General features: G+C 40.1%; 1 protein-coding gene across 1 annotated transcript in view; it reads left to right on the top strand.

The window, feature by feature from the left end:
* HDDC2 (HD domain containing 2) overlaps positions 1-17,612 on the top strand; it is a 29,904-nt gene extending 12,292 nt beyond the window's left edge. Inside the window, exons 5-6 of the mRNA XM_075862320.1 lie at positions 13,789-13,927; positions 15,646-17,612. Coding sequence (XP_075718435.1) covers positions 13,789-13,927; positions 15,646-15,743 — 237 coding nt within the window. The 3' untranslated portion in view covers positions 15,744-17,612. The remainder of the gene's footprint in view (positions 1-13,788; positions 13,928-15,645) is intronic.
* Positions 17,613-20,749: the final 3,137 nt, after the last annotated feature.

Here is a 20,749-nt window from a genome sequence, read left to right as displayed (position 1 = left end):
AGCTGTTAGGCTCTGCACACTAGCTCAGAGAACTGAGAATTAGATCTTGCAGAGGGAAAAACTGCTAAATAATGCAGGATATAAATCCTAGTATGGCTGTTAATCCTCGTGTACACACATGACCGCTTATTCTGAAAAGATAGGTATGCTTTAATTTAGGGGAAAAAAAAAATTTCCTTTCGATTTTAAAGGGAACCTGTCACCAGCATTTTAGCTATAAAGCCAGCAATACCTGGTGAAAGTGGGTGAAAAATCATTGTCATCTAAGCTATAAATATGTTCTAAGTAAGCTCTGTAGCTTTAGTATTCCGTTTCTCAGTGGTCCAACACCGTATGCAAATGAGCAGAAAAGAGTCAAATCTTCATCTGAAAAGAGTCCGGTTTTCATTCCTCCAGCGTCTCAGAGTGGACTCCACCTCCTTCTTTTTGATTGACAGCTCCTTAGCCAGTCAGGGCCGGACAGGTGGCGGTGGTGAGCGGGGTTAAGAAGCTGGGTCCCAGGGGGAAAAATAATTACCATAAAAGGAGGGAAGAGTTTAAACGACTACATTTACCGACAGAGGAGGACTTCAGGAAAGAAGAGAACAGGAACGAACTCTGGACAGCTGCGGCCATCGAGGGGTCAGGTGAGTTTAACAGGTAAGATGTTGATGACAGGATCCCTTTAAGTTGTATTCCAATATAAATTAAGTGTGGGGGATAAAGTTGGGCGCAAACTACAATATGCTCTCTTCTGATTATACAAAGATAAATATTTAGGGTATGTTAACACACTTAACAAAAAATGTCTGAAAAATACGGAGCTGATTTCGGAGAAAACGGCCTCTGATTTTCAGGTGTTTTTGAAGCGGAGCATGAAATTTGGATCTTCTTTTGAGGCTTCTTTTCAGACTTTTTTTGAGGCGTTTTCAGGTGTTCAATGGTAAATCAGCTCCAAAAAATGCCTCAAGAAGTGACATGCTACTACTTTTTACGGAGCGTCTTTTTATGCTCCGTTTTTTGACTGAAGCGTAAAATAAAGGCTCGTGGGAACATAACATTGTAATTCTCATTGAAAGCAATGGGCAGTTGTTTGTAGGCATATACGGGGCGTTTTTCAGGCGTAATTCAAGGCGTAAAACGCCTCCATTACGTCTAAAAAGAGGTTGTGTGCACATACCCTTAGGGTGACCCTTGTCTTAAGGCTCTGTTACATGGGCCAATTATCAGGCAAACGAGCGTTCATTGGCTGATCGCATCATTTATGTAGCAGAAAATATTATCGTTGTCGGTAGCACATCTCCCTGTGTAAACAGGTAGATGTGCTGCCGACATTATGGAAATGTATGGGGACGATGGATTTTAGTAACAAGGGCTTGTCCCCATATGAGCACCGATCAACGAACTATCTCATTGATCGGCGCACATTTACACGGCCCGTAAGGGTACCCTTAATGTGTTCTTTCACTTCTGCGTCATTTTGGGTAATAAAGTCAAATTAAAACTGAAAAGGGCTTGGGGTGTTTTCACACCTGTCATATTGATGCAGTTTTTTTAAGCCTATGTCGGATGTGGATTACAAAGTGAGGGGAGGTATGTAGGAAAGATTCTGTTTCTCTTTAGTTGTGGCTTTTAATATTGCATAAACTTCAGCTTTAGGTAGCTTTCACACATTCTATCACACCAAGTTTTTGTAGCAGTTTTTTTGAGTCAAACACAGAAGTGGATACTAAAGAGGAGCCATATCAGTTCTTCCTTTTTTATGGTATTTTTATTTATTTTTTTATATATTTATTTTTTTTGTATTTGGATCCCCTCCATAAAAATGACGTGTGACTCCAGCCAAAGTCTTCAGAAAGGGCAATTCTGAGTTCCAGTCTAATCCAATTCTTTACCATTTATGGAACCAGTGGACAATACATTTTTTTTTAAAAGAAATACCTATCTTCGTCATCCAATATGGGTTTTTGAAGTTACCAAGTGGCGTTTGAGAGAGGTTAAAGGGTTGTCAAGCATTAAAAAAATATTGCTGCCTTCTTCCAAAAACTGCACCACACCTGTCCATAGGTTATCTTGTTTTGCATCTGTTCCATTAAAGAGGCTCTGTCACCACATAAGTGTCCTGTCTCCTACATAAGGAGATGGGCGATATAATGTAGTTGACTGTAATGCTTTTTATTTTAAAAAAACCGATCTATTTTCACCACTTTATTAGCGATTTTTAGATTTATGCTAATGAGTTGCTTAATGCCCAAGTGGGCGTGTTTTTACTTTAGACCAAGTGGGCGTTGTACAGAGGAATGTATGACGCTGACCAATCGGCCTCATGCACTCCTCTCCATTCATTTACTCAGCGCATAGGGATCCTTTTAGATCACTATGTGCTGTCTTATACTAACACATTAACGATACTGAAGTGTTTAGACAGTGAATAGACATTCCACGGAATGTCTATTCACAATCTCTGCACTTCGTTACTGTTTCTATGGTAGTTACAGCAGAGGAAGCGTGATCTCGTTGTAACCTGTCATTTACAGCATAATCTCGCGAGATCACGCTTCGTCTGCTGTAACTACCACAGACAGAGTAACGAAGTGCAGAGATTGTGAATGGACATCCCGTGGCATGTCTTCACTGTCTAAACACTTCAGTATTGTTAATGTGTTAGTATAAGACAGCACATAGTGATCTAGCAGGATCCCTATGTGCTGAGTAAATGAATGGAGAGGAGTGCATGACGCTGGTTGGTCAGCATCATACACTCCTCTGTACAACGCTCACTTGGGCATTAAGAAACCCATTAGCATAAATCTAAAATCGCTAATAAAGTGGTGAAAACAGATAGTTGTTTTTTTTAAATAAAAAGCACTGCTGTCACCTAGATTAGGGCGGATTTACACGAACGTGCTATACGTCCGTGCAACCCGCGTGGTTTTCACGCGGGTCGCACGGACCTATGCAAGTCTATGGGGCAGTGCAGACTGTCCGTGAGTTTTGCGCAGGGTGAGTCCGCTGTGTAAAACTCGCGACATGTTCTATATTTCGGCGTTTTTCGCGCATCACGCACACCCATTGAAGTCAATGGGTGCGTGAAAATCACGCGCACCACACGGAAGCACTTCCGTGGGACGCGCGTTATTCGCGCAACAGCAGTAAAAGAATGAATGTAAACCAAAGCACTACGTGCTTTTCTGTTTACAAACATCCAAACGGAGTGTCATAATGATAGCGGCTGTGGAAAACGCACACGTTCGTGTAAATCTGCCCTTATAGCGCCGATCTCCTTATGTAGGAGATAGGACACTTATAATGTGGTGACAGAGCCTCTTTAAAGTGAGGCTGCTTTTCAATACTTCACATAACCTGTGGTTAGGTGTGGCACTGTCTTTGTAAGAAAGTGGCTATGTTTTTCTATTCTGGACAACCCCTTTAAGACTGCTTTCACACAGGGCGATCTTGTTTTTTTCTGCCTTAGCATTTTACTTCAGCAGTGTTCGAGCATAAGAATTTATATATTCCAGTTTAAACGTTGTGGTTCATGTAACCTAATTGTGTGAGAAAAAAAAAACCTATTTTGATAACTATTGCATAAGTGACCAGTGATTACGGGCACGGCCGGCCGCGGACAGCCACCCGCATTTGTGATCCGTGCTCCCATATAAGGTATGGAAGCATGGTCCGTAAAAAGCAATAAATAGGACATGCCCCATGCACTACGGTCGTGTGCATGGGGCCTTACATGTGATTTTTAGGCTATATACTGTGTGTGTGTGTAACATCAAGCTTTTTGCACATGCAATTTCCAATATGAAATAGTTACATAGTACGGTTGAAAAAAGACACATGTACATCTAGTTCAACCAAGGGAAGGTAAACATTTCTACACATAGCGGCTAATATTTTTTGTTCTAGGAAATTATCTAACCCTTTTTTTAAAGCCATCTACTGTCCCTGCTGTGACCAGCTCCTGCGGTAGGCTATTCTATAGATTCACAGTTCTCACAGTAAAGAAGGCATGTTGCCTCTGCAGGTTGAACCTTTCTTTTTCCAGCATGAGGGAGTGCCCCCTTGTTTTTTGTGGGGGTTTTACATGGAACAAGATTTCACCATATTTTTTATATGTGCCATTAATATATTTAAATAAGTTAATCATGTCCCCCCTTAGTCGTCTTTTTTTCAAGGCTAAATAGGTTTAGTTATTTTAATCTTTCCTCATGACTTAGATTCTCCAGGCCCCTTATTAGCTTCGTTGCTCTTCTTTGTATTTTTTCCAACTCCAGGGCATCCTTTCTATGAACTGGAGCCCAGAACTGAACTGCATATTCTAGATGAGGCCTCACTAATGCTTTGTAAAGTGGTAATATTACATCCCTGTCCTGCAAGTCTATGCCTCTTTTAATACATGACAATATCCTGCTGGCCTTTGAAGCAGCTGATTGACACTGCATGCTGTTATTGAGTTTATGATTTACAAGTACACCCAGATTCTTCTAAACAAGTGACTCCACCAGTGTAGCTCCCCCTAGGACATATGATGCATGCATGCAGGTTGTTCGTACCCAGGTGCATAACTTTACATTTATCTACATTAAACTTCATTTGCCAACTGGATGCCCAAACGCTTAGTGGGTTCAAATCCACTTGTAATTTACGAACATCTTCCATAGACTGAACAATACTATGTAGCTTGGTGTCATCTGCAAAAATAGAAATCGTGCTATTAATCCCATCCTCTATATCTATTAATAAATAAGTTGAATAATAATGGTCCCGGCACGGAACCCTGGGGTACACCACTTATAACCGGGGACCGTTCAGAGTAGGAATCATTGACCACAACTCTCTGGATACGGTCCTTGAGCCAATTCCCAATCCAATTACAAAATATACTTTCTAAACCTATAGTCCTTAATTTACCCATTAGATGTCTATGAGGGACAGTGACAAATGCCTTTGCAAAGTCCAAAATCACTATATCCACAGCGGCCCCTCTGTCTAGGCTTCTGCTCACCTCTTCTTCATAAAAACAAATCGGGTTGGTTTGACAGCTTCTGTTCTTAATAAAACCATGCTGGCTGTCACTTAATACTATTTTTTGGTCACATAATCCTGTCCTCAATAGCCCCTCAAAAATGTTCCCCATGTTGATGTTTAAGCTTACTAGTCTATAATTGCCCCGGGGAAGACCTAGAGCCCTTTTTGAAAATAGGCACCATATTTGCCCTGTGCCAGTCCCTTGGCACTATACCAGTCACTAGAGAATCTCTAAATATTATTAAGAGGGGGACAGAAATAACTGAACTAAGCTCTTTAAGAACACTAGGGTGTAACCCATCTGGTCCCGGGGACTTGTGCACATTTATTTTATTTATCTTGGACCATATCTACATTCATCCAATTCAGTATATCAACTGATATATTAACAGCACTGGCACCGGCTATATCAGCTGCTCTGTCTTCTGTTGTATATACAGAGCTGAAGAACCCATTTAGTAACTCCGCCTTATCTTAATCCCCTGTTACCAACTCCCCATTACCACTCTCTAAGGGACTTGCATGTTCAGAGCTTAGCTTTTTTGCATTTACAAACTTGAAGAATTTTTGGGGATTTGTTTTGCTATCCTTGCTATCCTTTTCATTTTGTACTTTTGCTGTTTTATTAAGCTCTTTAAAATTTAAAAAGGCTACAGCTGTACCCTCAGATTTGTATTTTTTGTAAATGCCCTTTTTTTTTTTTGTCATGTATTGCCCTTTTTACAGAAGGTGTAAGCCATGTGGGATTTCATTTTCGTAGTTTATACTTGTTACCCATAGGAATAAATCTTGCACTATAATTACCCAAAGTAGATTTTAAGCTCTCCCAATGATCATTTGTACCATTATTTGACATTAGTTCTTCCCAGTCTATATCTTGAATTGCAGCCCTCATCCTAGGGAAATTAGCCTTCTTAAAATTAAGTGTTTTTGCCCTCCCAGCCTGTTAGAGGTTTTCACGAACATTGACATTCCCAACAAGCTCTGCATTATTAGAAATGACCAGATCCAACAGAGCGTCACCGAGTCGGGTCTTCCACAAACTTGCCCATAAAATTTTCCTGCAACAGGTTGAGGAAATGTCTCCCCTTTGCAGTTGAAGCCGAACCATGATACCAATTAATTTCCCGGTAATTAAAATCTCCCATTATCACTACAGTACCCGCCTGCGCAGGATGCTCTATTTGTTTATATATTTGACCTTCTATCTCCTCCGTTATATTGGGGAGTCTATAGATTACACCAAAAGTAATTTTTTCTGTGTTTACCTCCCTTTGTAATTCCACCCACAAGGTTTCAACTTCCTCACAATCTTCACCCTCTAATGTCTCATTCACACTCGCTTTCATATCACTTCTCACATACAGGCATACACCACCGCCTTTCCTATTCACCCTGTCTTTCCGAAACAGTGTAAAACCCTGTAGATTTACAGCCCAATCATGTGAAGAGTCCAGCCATGTTTCAGCAACACCAACTATATCTATATGTTGCTCCAGTGGTGTGTTTGTGGCGCGACCTACAAGGGGTGTGGTGTTGGCACGACCTGCAAGGGGTGTGGTGGTGGTGCGATCTGCAAGGGAGGTGTTATCTACAGCGGGGTACTGTTTCATTTTGTGCAGTACAAAACAGTAGTTCCGGGAGGGGGCGGGGCGGAGTATCCTCCTGCAGCATGGCACTAAAGAATCGGTTCAACGATTCTGTTAAACAGAATTGTAATAGTCCTTGAGGGCGAATGAATCGAATTAGTTAGATTAATCGCCCAGCCCTAGCCTATCCTTTGGATAGGTTATCAATATTAGATTGATGGGGTGCCAAATGGAACAGTGGTGCAATACTACAAATTTAACGACACGTGCAAGTTCGAACGAGGAGAACCATGTAAACAATGAAGAGGCTGCGGCGCTCGTACAAGCACTGCGGTCCCTTTAAACAGCTGATTGTGTCGTATCCCCACAAACCTAATGTTGATGGCATATCCTAAGGATAGGCCATCAATTTTAGAAACCCAGATAACCCCTTTAATGAGGTGTTAACATTAAATTTGACTGTAGGCTGTAAAATGAGATACTTAAGCAGTGCAGTTTCTGCACTGTAACATATTTGATCACTAGGTGTCAGCACATCTCTGTGCATTTGTCCTAGCTTAGCATGCGTTCATACACAAATCTAGTTGTCCAATTTTCATGGTGCTTTCATCTCATGATCATCACTTGGGGAGGCAATAAATATTATGTATTCCAAGGTAAAATTAAGATCTGTAGAATTGAATAGAGCAGCAACTGCAAAAATAATTTGCACGATAAATAGTAAAAACTAAAGAACCAGCTCAGTTGAGAACATATGCGAGGATATTATTGCAATTTTCGTGATGTAATTGCCGTGATTCATGTAAAACACGCCAAAAAAACAAATGCCTAGCATTGATTTCAATGGGAGGCAGAGGCGTTTTTTTTTCCCCGTGAGCAGTAAAACCAGCTCGCGGGGAAAAAAAAAAGCGTCATGTCCTATCTTTAGGCGTTTAAGTCTCTGACCTCCCATTGACATCAATGGGAGGTAGAGAAAGCATTTTTGCCTGTGACGCTCAATTGCCACAGGTGAAAATTCCAGGCTGAATTTTCAGCCTGCAAACAACTCTGTGTGAACATACCCTTAAAGCACCTCCAGCAGAAAGCTTAAAGTATAACCTAAACACTTTTTTATATTTTTATTTTTCATTGAAAGGCTTTTAATAGACCTGCTCCAAAATGAAAATTCTGTTTGACCTATTTCCATCTTAAAGAAGGCAGCTGGAATGTTCATTTGGGCTGGGCTAAATAAATGTTTTTTTGCCACATATCTGGGCAAACTTGTGCAATTTTGCCAAGTTTTAAAAAAAATAAAATCACTGCAAATTGGTGGTGTTTTGGCGTGATTCGTGGCCAAAAACGCATTTAAACCGCAACGTGAGATCCCAGCCTAAATGGGTATCTCACTTGCTGAGCCACTATCTGTGCCAGACATGATCAGTATAGGTTTTGATCCTTTGTTTTCGGTTACTGACAGCAAGCTGAGATTCTGAAAATGGTAAGGAATTGGAACAGAGGGAATATTAGAGGGTGGTATAAATTTATTTATTTTTTTTTTTTTTAATGTGGAAAAACCATTGCAGTGGAGTTCAAGGTACATATTCGGAATTGGCTGATCACAAATCTTTTCTTACGTCAATCCTGAGCCTGTGAGAAATGCTACATAGCAGATAATCACATACGGTCTCCTGGCATACATCACTGCCTACGTTGCAGGGCCATTTCTATTTTTATTCTCTTTGCACCACTCGGTTAGCATTTGGTTAGTTGACATTATAAGTGGTGTGTATACTTGTTTTCCGGCTTGATTAGGTCGCTACCTGCGACTGTCAGCAGCACTGTCAAGAGAACAAAGACGTCCCTATTGCACTGTGCCGACTAATCTGCTTTTGATTCCGCAGAACATGTCATGGTTTCCAAGGTGACCCGCTCTTCTTTTAAGCCTGAATTCATAAAACTACTCTTGCCTGTTGAGAAGGAAACTAATACAGGCTTTTCTTTTTACAACTGTGAAACTGCTTCAAGAAATGGGCAAAATATGTTGTATATACCAAGATAACGGACTGTCACATAAGTTACAGCTTCACAAAATATTGCATTGCTTGGTGTTGGTTTTCCAGATTTAAATGTTTACAACAAATAAACTTTGTGCCAATCCTTAACCCCTTAGTGACCAGCCTATTTTGGGCCATAATGACTAGCTATTTTCTACATTTTTCTATAGTCTCATTCAAAGAGCTATAACGTGTGTTTTTTTTTTTTTTTTTTTTTTTTTTGTTTTTTTCTTCTCTTTCCGTCGACATAGCTGTATGAGGACTTGTTTTTTGCAGAATTAGTTGTACTTTTTAATGGCACCATTTTGCAGTACATATAATTTTTTTGATTAACTTTTATAAACTTTTTTTGGGGATTGGAATAGAAAAAAAAAACAGGTTCCGCCCTTGTTCTATGCGTTTTTAAATTACCACCGTTCACTTTGCAGCGTAAATAACGTGTTACCTTTTATTCTATGAGTCGGTGCGATTACAACGATACCACATATGTATAGGTTTTTTGTTTTACGACTTTTGCACAATAAAATAATCTTTTGAACTAAAATTATTTGTTGTCGCATTCAAAGAGCCGTATTTTTTATTCGTCAATGTGAGGGCTTGTTTTTTGCGAGACGAGACGTAAATTTGATTGGTACTGTTTCTTGGTACATGGAGATTAACTTTTATTAGTTTTGGGGGAAAAGAACAGCAATTTTGTCATTGTTAACTTTATTGTTTGGGTCATTATGGTCACGGTGATGAGATATATATATATATAATGTGTGTGTGCCTTTTTCTTTTTTTACTCTTTTGCTAAATCCACTTTTTATGGAAAAAAATGTTTTTACTGTAATAATTTTTATTTCACATTTATTACTTTTCTTTTTTTTCCGTGCCACTGGGAGACTTTACTATGCGATCTTTAGATCGCAGATATAATGCTTTGGTATACAGTCAGTGTAAACTGACCAGCAATCTATTAGGATGTGCCTCTGGCATAGCCTAATAGGCATATAGCCGGGGCAGGTCTGGGGCCCTTTAATAGGCCCCTGGCTTCCATGACACCCCATCAGAGGCCCGCGATTGCATTTGCGAGCCGACGATGGGTGACAGAGGGAGCTCCCTCCCTCTGTAAATCATTTAAATGCTTTGGTCGCTATTGACCGCAGCATTTAACGGGTTAAACGGCCGCAATCAAATTAATCTTCGATTGCTGCCGTCTGAGCAGGAGCCTGACTATCATTAGACAACCGAACACCCGCTCCAGCCTGCACAGGACACCCGTAAAGGGACTAGACTGCCGTGAAAAGGCGTTTTGGTGGTCACTAATGGGTTAAAAAACTAAATAAAGAAAATCAAAGTTAGTTTCACTACGGTGAAGAAGAAAATTAAACTGCCAGGGTGAACTTTTCTCTCTTGCCAGTGCACCCTCTTCCCATAATGCAAAAATCGACTTTCCATAAATTCCCCTCTCCGGCAACCATCTGCTGGAAAATGCAAGGGGTAGAAGTGCAGTATTCTGTGACCACACGGATACGGACCCAGCGTGGGCAATGCTGGCAGCCAGGTCCATTGTATGGCATCTGTGTCTTCACAAGCTCAGTGCTTGCAGAGATTATTTATTAAGGAAACTAAAGGGAAGCAGAATGATTTAAAATGATGATGTATATAATGATAAAATAAAGCTTTCTAGACGGACATTTGTTTTTGCTGGTGAAGACCCTTGACATGTAAGAACCACATTAGATGGTAAAGTAGGCCATTACGTCTCCTGCTTGAAGCAATAAAGCTGCTCATTCACAGTGATCCTCGTGGTCCTGATACGGGGTCATTTGACAAGCAGTGGAAATGTCGTACAATCTTTACTTTTAGGCTTTCGCTTTGCACAAATTGTACTTCTTTAGGTTTGTGACTGGGAGATGCCGGTCTCGATTTAAACCGCTTGTAGCATGACAGGAGAAAGCCTGGCTAAGCAGTCGTGAGAAACTAGATATGTGGACGAGGATTACTGCTGCTTCGCCTTTGTAGTTTGGCTGTGTGAAATCTTTTCCGGTGCGATCGTGCTTATGTTTGTAGGGTTTCCATGGAAATAAGAACCAGTCTGCATGATGGATAATGTCTGGATAACTTTCTCGCTCTACAGATAACCAAATTCATGCTCGGTGTACAAGAGAGCTTGACCGCAATTTGAGCTAAAGCTAGAAAGCTGTGTAAAAGTTAATGACTGGCTTGTTCACTGCAATACGACAGACGAGGGCTGGACAAATCCCAGGAGCCATGTAGCTGAGTGACTGGATATTTGATGCTGGCGCCTAATTTTGTGTTTTCCCATTAGTCTATGGAATTTTTTGTAAGTAACTACCGTATATGTCGGCGTATAAGACGACTGGGCGTATAAGACGACCCCCAACTTTTACCCTTAAAATATAGAATTTAAGATATACTCACCATTTCGTGCAGGAGCGCTTCACTATGGCCATCGGTGGCAGGACCCAGGACTCTGTCTCTTTGAACTCGCGCATGCGCAGATAGGCTGCTTCATCGCGCGAGATCTGAGAGGCAGGGAATAAGAGGAAAGGGCGGGCCAGAGGATCTTACAGAGATGTTCCCTGGCGGCTAATACCGGACTGCAGGCTCACAAGGTAACACACAACCTGTGTGTAGACAATATGTAGACTAGGGATGTCACGATACCAGAATTTGGACTTCGATACCGATACTTCGTTTAGTATTGCGATTTCGATACCAATTTCAATACTTTTGCCAACAGTAATAAAAAAAATTTCTTCCGTTTTCTGATGTGAGGCGCGACGTGTGATGAATTTTGAACGCGCCTCACATTAATAGTAATTAATCCCATCATGTTTCTCAGTCATATTGGGTTAATGTGCGAGGTACATGATGGGGTTAATTACTATTAATGTGAGGCGCGTTCAAAATTCATCACACGTCGCGCCTCACATTAATAAGTGAATGAAAGCCGTGTTTATTTCATTTTTTTACAGCGTACACATCATAAATGATGCAAAAACATTGTTGTCCGCACCATTACTGAATGTGTGTATTTTATGTATTGAGACTTATTTTAATGTTTATTGTAAAAAAGGTGAAGGTGTATTTTTTTTAAAATTTAACAATACTTTGTTTTTACTTTATTTTTAAACTTTAATGTACTGACATATATCAGATATATGCCAGTACATTAACCTGTGGACGGATAATACACAGGCAGTTGTTAGGACATACTTGGGTATGTCCTAACAACATGAAATATGGTAAGACAGCCCTGGGGTCCGTCAATAGACCCTGGGCTGTCTGCCCATATATGGTATGGCCCTCGATCGCGTCACAGGAATTCCCTGTGACGCGATCCAGGGGCATCCCCCCTTCTCACTTTCCCCTGAATGCTGCAGTCAGCTGTGATCGCAGCATTCAGGGGAGTAACGGCGGAGATGAGCGGTTTCTCTGATCTCCGCCGTTATAGAGCAGGGCTGCAGCTGTGTAATACAGCCATTGCCCCGCTCCTGACAGGAAGTGCGCGCGCGGTCAGCATGAGGTGATGCGGCCGGCGCTGCACTAATGAGCGGCAGTTCAGGCACTGAAGACAGAACATGGGGGTGTTTTGTAGCGCGCCCGCCATGTTCTGTCTCCAGTGCCGCCGCTCATTAGTGCAGCGCTGGCCGCATTGCATCATCCTGACCCCGCGAACTTATCATGACTCAGGAGCGGGGCTGTGGCTGAATTACACAGCCGCAGCCGCGCTCCCATACATTCATGTGTTACTATACTGAGCTGTGCGGCTGCAACGTGCATCCCTAATGTAGACAATATCCGGCATATAAGACGACCCCACACTTTTGACATTTTTTTAAGGGTGTAAAAAGTAGTCTTGTACGCCGATATATACGGGTACTTATAAAGAAGGAAAAAAAAAACTCTAGGTCTAACTGACTTTTAAAGTCTACAGCAGGAGATAGCAGCCTGTAGACTGGTGCTACAGCCGGCACATGGGGCATGATTTGCTGGCACACTACCCTCTCCCGGTCTCCGACGCCGTTGTGTGATTGGCAGTGTTGAACAGAGCGGCGCTTCATTATGCACTTGGCGGCGTTGATCACCAGGTGAGAGAGGAGTGCTTCGTTGTGTTTGTACTGCTGAACATTTGGAAGAACATTTAGAAAGTCAGCAAAAATTGTCCGCTCGCTCCATTGTTCATTATCCGTGGTCTCTTATGTGCGAGCTCCGGCTGGTGTTCAGTATCCTCGTATGCACCAGAAATGGATCATCTTTGCAAAGAAAGTCAGGAAATGGGGTTACACCGAAATGTACGTGTAATTAACGGATTAATTCGTTTGTCACATATGTGGTAACCATTTGCCTATTATGGCTTTCAGGTTTGCCTGGCACATGGAGTGCTTCATCATTGATTTGATTTTATATATTTTTATTGGCATACCTTTCAATAAAAGGTTGCCTACCCCTGATCAATAGGAATGTCTTCCCCCTGGTAGGAAGTAGTCTTCAGTAAGTACATGTGAATAGAGGAAAAGCGATGGCTGAGGACAAATGGCTACATATTTCGAATAGCATGAGATCTCCAATTACAATCCATTCAAAAGCTATTCGATCCATAGGATAATCATGGAATGATCGTATTTTGCCAGTATATGCCAGGGGTTTGTTATACACCTCGGACTCTGTCTCACTGCATTATTTTATTTTAAGGCGTACTTCATTTTTTAGGTGACTTTTCAGAATAAGATGTCATGTGTGTACATGAGGACTAACACGGTTTCTGGTCATTATATGACTTGTATTGTTATATACTGTATGTATTCCATTTTACTTTGGCTGTTTCCGCAATCCCGACCACGTTGCCACTGATTCCCCAGTGGGATAAGTGCAGGTCCCAGACCTGCATCTATTAGACAATTATGACACGTCCTGTGGATATGCCATAAATGTCTAGATTGGGATACCAATTTAACTAGAAGCCTACTCTTCTCTGAGTGGAAATAAAACATCTGACCATTTGCATAGTAAAATATAAAACAACAATATTTCATATCAGTTTTGTAACATGTCATCATTTTGACGTTTTAGCGAGAAAACATTCCATGTAGGATTTTCCTTCAGTGTAATGTATAGAATAACATTATTTCTGCTTTGCACAGGAGTATGAGCATCAGTCAAGTGCTGAAGCCAAGTTTGTGAAAGAACTGGACCAGTGTGAAATGATCCTGCAGGCTCTTGAGTATGAAGAACTGGAAAAGAAACCAGGAAGACTTCAAGACTTCTACGATTCAACTGCAGGTATGGAATAGATAACCAGTGGCTTAACCCTTTGTGGAATATTTAGAATAAGCACACCTATATAGCAGCTAGTTTTTGCCCCAAACTCTGACAGCCTGAAAAATATCCATTTATATCTCCTAAATTAGTTTTTCTTAGGCCACTGTCATATAAATCTACTGTGGGAGGGAAGTAATGCCTCACTTAAAGGGGTTGTCACAACAGGTCAGCTCCCTTCCATATGTCCTTTTGGGGCATTTGGACACTTATATAGTGTCCAAAGCAGAGAGCCACTGCAGAGAGCAGCTCCTTCTCTTGGGGACTCAACATGCTCATGTATTCAACCCCTGAAGGTTCGGGACCAATTATTTTTTTTCTCCATTATAGTATAGCATTTCAACAGCCGTAACTTTTTTTCCAACAATGGAGCTGTATGAGTTTGTGTCTTTTTCGGAACTAGTTGTATTTTTCAATGGCACCATTTAGGGTACATATAATTTACTGCTTCGTTTTTACTATCTTTTTTTTCTGGTGGGGTTTACGAAAGAAAACAGCAATTTTTTTATTTTATTTTTGCATTTTATGCTTCTGAAGTAAGTACATGGATTTTTACAAGTTCTGTTCATATGTATAAAACCGGTTTCTCAGTCGCAGAGCTTTCTGCAACAAAACCTACATGTGACACCCTGCAGCACCCTCAAGCCACCGTGACGTAACTATGTCATGGTTTGTCTTACAATAAGCCACCATGACGCACCGTTACATCATGGTGATTGTGCAGGGACAAGGAGCTGTGCCTGAGTGATCACCACAGGAGCCCAGCATTGACTGACAGCCTGGCTCCCGCAGCAATGGCCGGGATCTGAGGGCATTCCGATCCCGACCATTTAACCCCTTAAATTATGTGGTCAATAGCGACAATGGCATTTAAGTGGGTTCACAGAGGAACGGGGCTCCCTCGGTCACCCATCGGGTTTGAAGTCCCATGGTAGGACTTAATATACAGTATAAAAAAAGCTTTATTAGAAAAAAAAATATGTGCACAGTGAAAAATAATAAAATATGAAAAAAATCTATAAAAAGTGGTTCTATTTTGTGAAAGTATAAACATAAAAAAATATATATATATAAATAATGGTATCGCTGCAAACTTAACTACCAGAACAATGAAGTTATCATGTTATATAAACAGCAGGATGAAAGTCATTAAAAAACCCAACACAAAATACAATGGTGGAATTGCTTCTTTTTCCGAACAGACACAAAATAAAATTGTATTGTGGCATTCCGTCTCTCCCCCCCCCCCCCCCCCCCCCTCCCCCAGTGGCAGATGTTCGGGGGTAGTGTCGGACATGTTAAATTTCAACATGACTGATTTTTTTTATATTTTTTTTTTTTTTGGTTTGTTCGTAGATAAGCCGCTGCTAGATGAGTTTGGCAGCGACTTTCTCCCTTTTTAAAACACATGCATGGGAGAACACCGGCACGGGCATTCGTACGACCGCTATCTAAAGCGCATGGGCAGCGTTATAATTGCTGGACCTGCAGGGATCAGCTGTGTCTGCACTTAGAAAAGACTTTGACCTGATAGGGTGACTCTTGCCTCATTGTTTTTATACGAAAGCACAGCTATGTCATGACTTTCCCCATTCATATACATTTCATGTATATTTAAAACCTTTTATATTCTAAAGCGTTCACACAGGTTAAAACATTGGTTTTCTTTTTCTACGTTCTAGGAAAATTTAAACATCCAGGAATTCTTCAGTTGGTTTCTGCAATTTATGAAGAAAGAGACTGTAACATAGACTCGCAAGGAAGTAGCTCTGTAAAATAATTCTATTTCTGGTTCAAATAAACTATTTATTGTTTTTACACATGTTCTTTTTGGGTTTTATGGAACTTTAGTTTGGTGTGTGTGATGAGGATGCAGCTTGGAGCTGCAATGCGATCTACCCAATAGGAGAGCGTTTTTTTTTGTACTGGAAATTTTTGCTTGATCTTACTATATTTAGTATCTGATTCTTATTTCTACGTCCTCCGCAGATGTGTCCCAATATTATTATTGCATAATAAAAAGCTATGCAACTTTCTAATATGCTTTGGGGGGGGGGATTTATTACTCATTCTACACCGGTTTTCTGGCATAGAAAAGGTGCAAACGACACAAGTAACAATTTTTGCAAAAAATTGGGCACTTGTCGCCTATGGCACAGGGTCAACCACGGCCCTACAAATTCACTATGAATTCACGGCAATTTCTAGTGTAAATTAATCACAAATCTACGCCAGCCTTTACCGTGTCATGGTAATAACCCAACATAAACTATAAGAAACTCAAACATGACACAGTGAAACCAGAAGATCTTTAATAAGAATATTTGTTTGGTATACATAAAACTATTGATCTAGTAATTCTCTTGTCTAATTTATAAAATGCTTTTTGGATCCACACTGGCACAACATAAGCATACCAAATATCACATGGTTTGATCAAGCAAAAACAACTCTGATCAGTTCAAGTAACTTGTATACAAACACAGTTTAGAAAGTTCAGTTACACAATTTCCATGTATACAGTATGTACCGGTTTAAAAATGCTAAGTTATTGTATATTTTAAAGAACTTTGCCATTATTATGTCACATTTTTGCTTTTTGGCACACAAATATCCTATTAAGGGCCAGGTGAAAACCTAAATTGTAATATTTACTATTCTAATACAATATAGACTAAAATGTCACGAATATTTTGGCAGGTCAGAGGTTTATACCTTGAAAAAGAAATTAGCGAACTATTAAATTAATACAGAACATCTGACATTATGAAAAATGTAAACTTTTCAGCATTTCAGATTTCACATTTTGTCGTTTAAGATGACATTTTACACATTTCTAGATATTTGTACAAGATTTGAATTACTTGAAAAAAGTTTCCTAAAAGTGTAGCATGGGCAGTATGAACATGGCATGGACTTATCTCTATATTGCTTTCATTTGAACAGTTAGTCTAGTGCAGCGGTTTCCTAATCCAGTCCCCAATTAACCTATATTGAGGGTTTCTTTTAATATTGCTCAGGTGATTTAATAAGTGTGAGTAAAACCATAATTCGCACATGTATTTTCTCTCGGAGATATTCTTTAGACATGACCTGTTTGGGTCCCTTTAGTACATGATTCGGAACACTGGTCTATTGTATTTGCATTTAGACATTGTATAATATCCTTGCTGTGGTTAGAAGAAATGCAAGGTACATACCGTGAGAGCACACTTACATGGCTGCATAATGTGTTATAAGGGTTTTCCAATGAAAAAAAAAAGTAATTTTGCGTTCATGATCTGTGTCCCTTTTTCCTTCTGAGCTATGAGTGGGCGGCCATAAAAGTTGCAATCACATTCCCACCGCATTGCCTCCCAGACTACATTTTCCAGAAGCAAGTGTGTCCTGTACATGTAACCGTATACAGCCTAGAGGAAATGCAGCACTTAATCTAGAGGGAAGTGCATGGCGGGACCCCAGTGCATATGCAGGGGGAGCACTTTCTCGAGCATGAGGGGTCTGAATGAAAAGGTACCAAACTGGCCATGTCTAGCAAACTGTAAACACAATAAATATGCAATTTCACCGCATTGTGAATAACCCCCTAGAACATAGGGGATGATTGTAGACCACCTTGGAACATTTAATAAATAATATTTGAGTGTTACTTGTGTCACGTTTATTTATTTTCTAGAATATCCCTTCAGTATTGTGTTTTAACAAAAGTGGGAGCAGATCCGCTCTGCGAAAAGCAGTAAAACATTTCTATAGGCTTCTTGCTTTCCTCAAAGGCCCACTCCAGTTTTGTGTGTTTTTGACATGTTAGAGAATTTTCACAACTGATCGTAATTGGATACTAATAATGGTGTACGTTTTTCTAGTTGGCTTTGAAAATAAAGTTCTAAACCGAGGTCCTAATTTTGGAGGAAGACGTGAGGATGGGTGTTCAATGGGCATAAGCTTCTGCTTGTTCCAAAATAAAAGTGAATCAACTGGCACTTATTTTATGGTCTTTGGTTTGTAGTGCAGTTTCTACATGGGTGCTAGTTGATTTACCTTTTGGATTAACTAAAAGGAGGCGATGAGCTTTTAGCTTTCTTTTTAAAGGGGTTGACCGCTTTTATATATAATCAGCACAAAAGACTGTAATGGGAATATAGGCATTTACTAATCTATGCTCCTTAGAAGTTTTGCCTTGTTTAATTGCATTGTGAAGATATGCCCGTATGTTAGCCATGTTTTCTCCCAGGGAAGCACCGCCGCTCACATCCTGAAAATGGCCACTGATGGACAGAAATGGGAGGTCTATCAGAACCTCCCATTGAATACACTTGGCCAGTTTCCTCGTTGTCCAGGACATACTCAAGCGCAGATGAAAGCCTGATATAATAATTTCATCTGCGGTTTCGAACCAGTAAACTAGCGTGGACGCAGTGCTTTTCAAGTGGAGGTGCTGAACGTGTCTAAAGACGTTTATAGCTTTGGCTACCACATTAAATACAGCATGTTAGGGGGTTAATACATCTACCACATCAGAGGAATTTGATATTCAGTTTTTTGCTTTGGCTTCCCCAGGTTTATCAACTATAGGCAATTGTGTTACATGTCGCAGCAGATCATGTCATTGGGTTTATCAATATATAGGTATATGAGACATTATAAAAAAAATTCTATTCTTTTGATCGTTTGCAATCATATGTAGCAATTCGTAGCATTGCGTTGTTTTCCAGGAGCATATGTTCCTGGTGCAATTTGGGAGGACTGTTTTTTGTTTTTTTAATGAGAAATACTACATAACATTTTTAAAGTCCGTTATTGTATTTGAGAAGAGAATCTTTCAAACTTTGGCCAGTACATACGGACTGTGTAGAATAAAGTTGAACAATCGCTATTCACAGTGTAAAAGGTGCCTCTTGCAAGGCAATGTCACCCACAAAAGATTTACATAATCACCAAAGTAAACTTACAATAGCAGCGAAGAACTGGACCTTTTTGGCCGGAGGGATTGTATAACCCACATGTCAACCATTTGAAATATCATGGTCACTGTCATGAGGAACTTTTTCTGCAACCAGTCACTCAATACCCTAGGTCTCCAACCAGCACTACGCTGAGAGGATAGGATATATCTGGGCACCACAGTCCTTTTTGATGAAGGAAAAATCCTGAAGTCGCATTAGTAGATATAGCATGTGAAACGTGTGTGTGTGTGTGTGTGGTGTGTGTGTGTGTGTGTGTGTGTGTGTGTGTGTGTTTTTTTTGTTTTTTTTTTAAATGGCAGCATTCGGGGAATATCTCACCAAGGTACTTATTTTGGGTATGTATTGTTTATATACTGTATGAGGTTTTAGTTGTTTAAACCAGTGGTAATCGCTCTATTAATTGGGATAAAAAAAAAATGTATGCCATTATTGATACATAAGCGAAACTGCAAATATAATCTGCAACTCTGTTTAATCTCCAGTATATTCTGCTGCCTGTATCGGTGCAGCCGCTGTGGTGCGTTTAGCTGCTGTTTACACCTGCGCAGAAATGAATGCAGCAAGGGAAAGCCGAGGAATCGGTCACATGGGTAAATCAGGTGATCGCCGTCACCTTCTGTTCTATAGATGCGGAGAACGCCGCTCTCCGATATTTACATATTCATGTCAAGCAGGGGCCCTTCAACTTGGGAAAGGCATAGAGGCATTTACAGTTTTGTGTGACGCAATATAACTATTTATGGCCCTTTTAGGAAAAGTTACTATAAAGTGGCTAACTCCTTTTAAGTCCTCGTTGCCCTAGCTTTGCAGACTGTCCTGTAACAGAACTGCCCATCCCATTATCCATAGGTCATGATTTTGATATCTAGCTAAGAAGCATAAAACTTCTATAGAAGTTGGGACAAATACTACTAGGCTATATCTACTATACTCCATTTGGTTTTGTGCATTGTCCACAGGGGCGTTAAAGAAATTATTTTGACCCGTTAAGGTTTGGCTGTGATAGAATGGAGTTTGATAATACTCTCTTGTTTTAGGAGGACCTTGCTGTCCCTTTTTTACTCAGTAGTGTATTCCATGACTTCAGCTAGCTAGGATGTATATTAGATACAATTGTAAGTGCTTATTTACATGGCCTAAATCTGCGTTTCTCCTCTTCAGAAATTGCTTTTTATTTTTTCAAAAACATCGTTTACCAATAACCAAATAAACGTTTTATTTAGCGCTACTTAGAATCTCATTCTGCCTTCTAAACCTTTTTGCTCTACTATTTTCCCCCCTTGTGTAATTCAACATCACAGGATAGGTGATAAACGGAGGAGGTCTGGCCGCTTTGACCCCCATTCTTCGTCCAGGGGAAGGAAGAGGTAGTATTGTGCAAATATAGAGTATAATTATGGATAGGCAAAATATTTTTTCGATTTTCAGGATTTTTCCACAAATATAACACTAGCATTCCAATATCTATTGCATAAAAAGTATATTTTTGTCTTTTGAAATCCTATGTATTTTATCTTTCCTAATTTTAGAATTGACTAATCCGTATAAATCTGTGCCCATGTTGTTAGTTTCCACTATATATTGGAATTATTTGAATAAATATTTTTATTTCTAATTAAGGGGCTTTGTTTCTGCTGATAATTAGTCTGCTGACTCACACTATTAACACCAGTTCTTTGATGAATCATTGTATATGTCTACATATCAGGTTTGGGAGATCTAGTTTTGTAGATCATGAGATATTGAATAGGTATTTGCCCCTTTTTAGATGTCGTCATGATTTTATTTGTTTATTAGACAGAGGGCCTAAGTACATAACACT

The sequence above is a fragment of the Rhinoderma darwinii genome, chromosome 4 (genome assembly GCF_050947455.1).
Source record: "Rhinoderma darwinii isolate aRhiDar2 chromosome 4, aRhiDar2.hap1, whole genome shotgun sequence".
Lineage (NCBI taxonomy): Eukaryota > Metazoa > Chordata > Amphibia > Anura > Rhinodermatidae > Rhinoderma > Rhinoderma darwinii.
This window is presented reverse-complemented; position numbering and strand designations above follow the sequence as displayed.